This window comes from Halyomorpha halys, unplaced genomic scaffold (assembly GCF_000696795.3).
Source record: "Halyomorpha halys isolate HHAL.00 unplaced genomic scaffold, Hhal_1.1 Scaffold832.1, whole genome shotgun sequence".
NCBI lineage: Eukaryota > Metazoa > Arthropoda > Insecta > Hemiptera > Pentatomidae > Halyomorpha > Halyomorpha halys.
The window spans coordinates 152,102-156,078 of NW_027113014.1; the positions used below are offsets into that span (position 1 = coordinate 152,102).

The 3,977-nt window shown below is 32.6% G+C and overlaps 1 protein-coding gene across 1 annotated transcript in view; it reads right to left on the reverse strand.

Annotated features, from left to right (window-relative positions):
• Positions 1-3,977, reverse strand: part of LOC106686521 (lipase 1) — a 16,299-nt gene that overhangs the window by 7,071 nt on the left and 5,251 nt on the right. The window contains exon 2 of the mRNA XM_014429874.3: positions 647-827. Within this exon, the coding sequence (XP_014285360.1) occupies positions 647-827 (181 nt within the window). The remainder of the gene's footprint in view (positions 1-646; positions 828-3,977) is intronic.

The window sequence follows — 3,977 nt, forward strand, 5'->3', positions numbered from 1 at the left end:
TTTATTTTTCTATACTTACTGTGGTTGTTATCTTGTTTTGTTTTTAGCCCTGAAGAAGGCTAGAAACTCTAGCCGAAACGTCGGCACATTAAAATAAGTTAATGATTCTTATTTGTGTTTTTCATTGACCGCACCCCCAACCATCTTATTCTCATTAATAGTTTGTTATTGGTTTTATATTGATTTCCAAATAATTTTGCTTTGTTTTTAGTTTTTGATAACATTTTAGGAGGTGAAGGTGTGTCATAACTAATCCAGTAATTAGAAAGAACTAAAACAACTCCCTCAGGAAAAATTATACAAGATACTGAGTTAATTTTAAAGTTTAAGTGACAAAAACCTGTGACGTTACAATTAAAAATATAAAACTTAAATTTTCTCAAAATGAAGTAAGGAAAAGCTAACTAAGCACGGTAGTATTTATCTTTATCAATACCAATTTAAAGTCAGTCATAATTATAACAGCCAAGTGCTCATAATAAATTTTAAAAATTGAAATACTTTTTTTTTCTAAATAAAAATTCTTGAGGTCTCATTTACGAAATGAAATTTATTTTTTCCCTGAATTTTAAATGGCGGGTCTACAAGGTATCTCACTGATATAAATATTTTATTTTAATTTGTTTCCTCACTATTGTTATCTTACCAAGATCCTTCTTGCTGCTGCCTCTAGTTATCCAGGAGTCTGCAGCCACGAACAATCCATGCTGCATAAGAACCGGAGGGCCGGAGTTGTTTCCAATCCTATGAAGCCAAAGGCTGTACCCATCTTCTGTGATCACTTCGTAGTTTGTCGCAACATAACCACCATTTAATGCTAGCTTGCCCTAAAGAAAGAATAATTAAAATCATTCTAGATTGATCTTGAGGCAATAGATGGATCAATATAAAATAATGAATAATATTTGGTTTGATGGAGGATGAAAAAATATAGTTTAAACTTTTTCTGGAATATCAACCAAAAGCGATTATCACCCTTTCACAAAAAATTGTACTCACATTTATAGAAAAACTTTAAATTTCGAAAGTAAAAGTTAATCAATTGTTTAATGTTTTATTGCATGGAATTATGAACATTCCTTTTTTTTTGTTTAAAAATTAATGAAAGTTTTATAGAAATAGGTTTTGGAATGGGGAGGGCAAGATAAATACTCAAACCAACCCTTATCGGTCCAACTGTAGTCGGCACTTTCAGATTTATATATAAGACACCCCTACGCCTCTCAGGTCAGATCAGTTCGGCTGACTGACTGACTGACTGACTGACCGACTGACACATATCCACCTCATAACAGGAGAGGCACCTCCAAAATGTTCAAAATGTAATAGCAATCTGACCGTCAAACACATTTTTGAAGAATGTCATCACTACACATCAACTCTGAAACAGTTAGGGATACCAACAAATGTCTTAATGGCGTTGAGAAACGACGAATCAGTAATTGTAAAAGTCATTAAATTCATCCATCAGACTAACTTAATAACCAGCCTTTAATTATTATAATTATCTATTTAACTTGCCTTATTTTTAAAATTAGAGCAGTCAGTTATCTGCTTTTCACCATCCTTTCTAATATCGTAACGATTATTAAACAAATTATAATTGCCACAAATTTAATTATAATTGGTGCGGATCAGTACATCATACCAAAGCTATGACTAAAACGACTAGGGCTTACCAAAGCCAACAACCAACGGGCGTTGATGACCAGGCTGTTAAACGCCCTTTCAAAACAAACAAACAGATCAGTTCGGCTCGCCAATAGATCTGTACGTCAGTAGATTAGTTTAGTCTGGTCTCAAGTAGTTTAAGTGTTGTAATAAGTATTTTTCATGACTTGTTAATTGTAAATAATTCCAAGCCAATAAAGTTCTTTTTAAAAAGGGATTAGTGTAGCGAGATTATTTATTTGCCGAAATGTTTTACTACTTAGGTCCTTTACTTGTATTGATCCATCAATAGCGGTACTTGTCAATAGGTCTGTAGGCAAATTTATGTTCGGGAATAACCGTTTAGCAGTTAATCTGATTGTGATTATTATATTAGGGGTTATGCAGGTTGGTATGCTCTATGCCGATTTTTTTTCCACTACTTACGCACGAGAAAACGTATTTTCCCTGGCACACTATTTATTAGGGGTATTCATAATCTATAGTTTAATGTGTTAAATGGAAAAACTCATGTTAAATGGAGAAATAATATCATTTCTTTGCCAGGCTAAAACGATATGACATATAACATGGTTGAGAGTCTATTACTAGGTCTGTTAAATGGAGAATGACATCATGCAACAGACCAGCTGAGCTCATCACCGTTTTATTTGTTGTATTAAGTTACTTGCTCCTTGTTTTTGTTTTAGATGTTTTTATAACTAATAAAGCAATGGATAATAATAATAATAATGAATAAAAACATAGGAGTAAATAATTACACGAAGTTTTGGAAGGAAAAGTTATAAAACAAGTTGCTCAGAAAATCCGCTAGGAGCTCTTATGCATTTAACATTTAACATGACTCTAAATAGGGCAGCTCACAATACGATACTTATAACATTTAACATGGTAAAACATTTTACAATTAACACATCATGAATACTCCTATTATATGGCTGCTTCAATTTGGCCCAAATTAGGACAAACGTTTGGGAATGTTATTGAAATGAATGTGTATATAATTTAGCAAAATCTTTTCTCTCCTTTAACATGTGCAATCATATTTTCCTTTACACTTACAGTCTTTTGAAACCGGCTCTTCTAATTTAATAGTCGTGTTCGTTTCTGCTACTTTTCTCAAAAGTTAATGAACTGTTGGTTGAAATAAAAAAACGCTCCTTAAAAACTGTTGAAAAAAAATAGTTCATTAATCGAACTAACGAAATGAGTCAGATAACACCATCCTATTAGTTTTCGTTGCTTTTATTATTTAAAAATAACCGATATGAAACCAACGAAACGTTTTATGAATCAAGTTGGAAACTATTTGATTTCGAAAATATTATTTTTCAATTTACTTCTATAATAGGCTATTTCCATAAAATCATCGTGCTGTTCTAAGAAGATGTTTATTTGCTGTTTCTCACAATCAAGTTGAAAGCCTTTCATTATATATTTTTTTTAAAATAGTCCTAAATGGCACTCCTTTTGCTGTTATAGGACATTTTAACGAAGGACTTGAAATCTAATGTTTGGCAATATAATACGAAAAATGAAAATAAACAAAAAAACAGTTGCCTAGAGGTTGAACTATTAGCACCTTCACAATTCACAGGAAGAAGAACTAAACACAATTAAACGGCTAACGTAATGGTGGGTATTTTTGTTGACAAAACAGAACTGCTATATCACGGCTATTCAAGCTGTTTTAAGGCTAACCGGGGGTTTTATGACTGCAATTTATTTATGTATTAGTATTTATATTATGTATCTCTATCGGTTCCTGATGGGAACCAACTTAAAACGCATGCAATATATTTAATTCAGGACTAGATACCATAGACCCCCTTTTGCTGTGGCGTGCTAGATGTGCTTGTACTAGATTTAATTACTACGCCTAGAGCACTAGGCGTGCTAGATGTGATTGTATGTAATTAATCATTGGAGTTCTTCTTCTACGGTATCGTGTTTATCATTTCACTAGGCTATGATAATGAGGTGGCATGCAGCGATTATAAATTAAGTGGTCTTGTTTGCATTAGTTTATATTTACAACTATATACAATTGAGCTATAATAATCTGTAAGGGAGCATGGTAGACCTATTTACTAAAAGTTTAATTACTATGCCATGAATTGATAAATACCATTTGGGATCTTTTATATTCATATGGACTCTAATTTTACTCATTTTTAATTTCTATCGCCATTCCAAATACAAATTGAAAGGTCTTGATGCGTCTGTCAGCTTTGGTGATTTCAGGAATAGTTCTCACTCGTTGGATATCTCCCTCCTCTGCCTTGAGTGTGCTTCCTTGCTCTCTG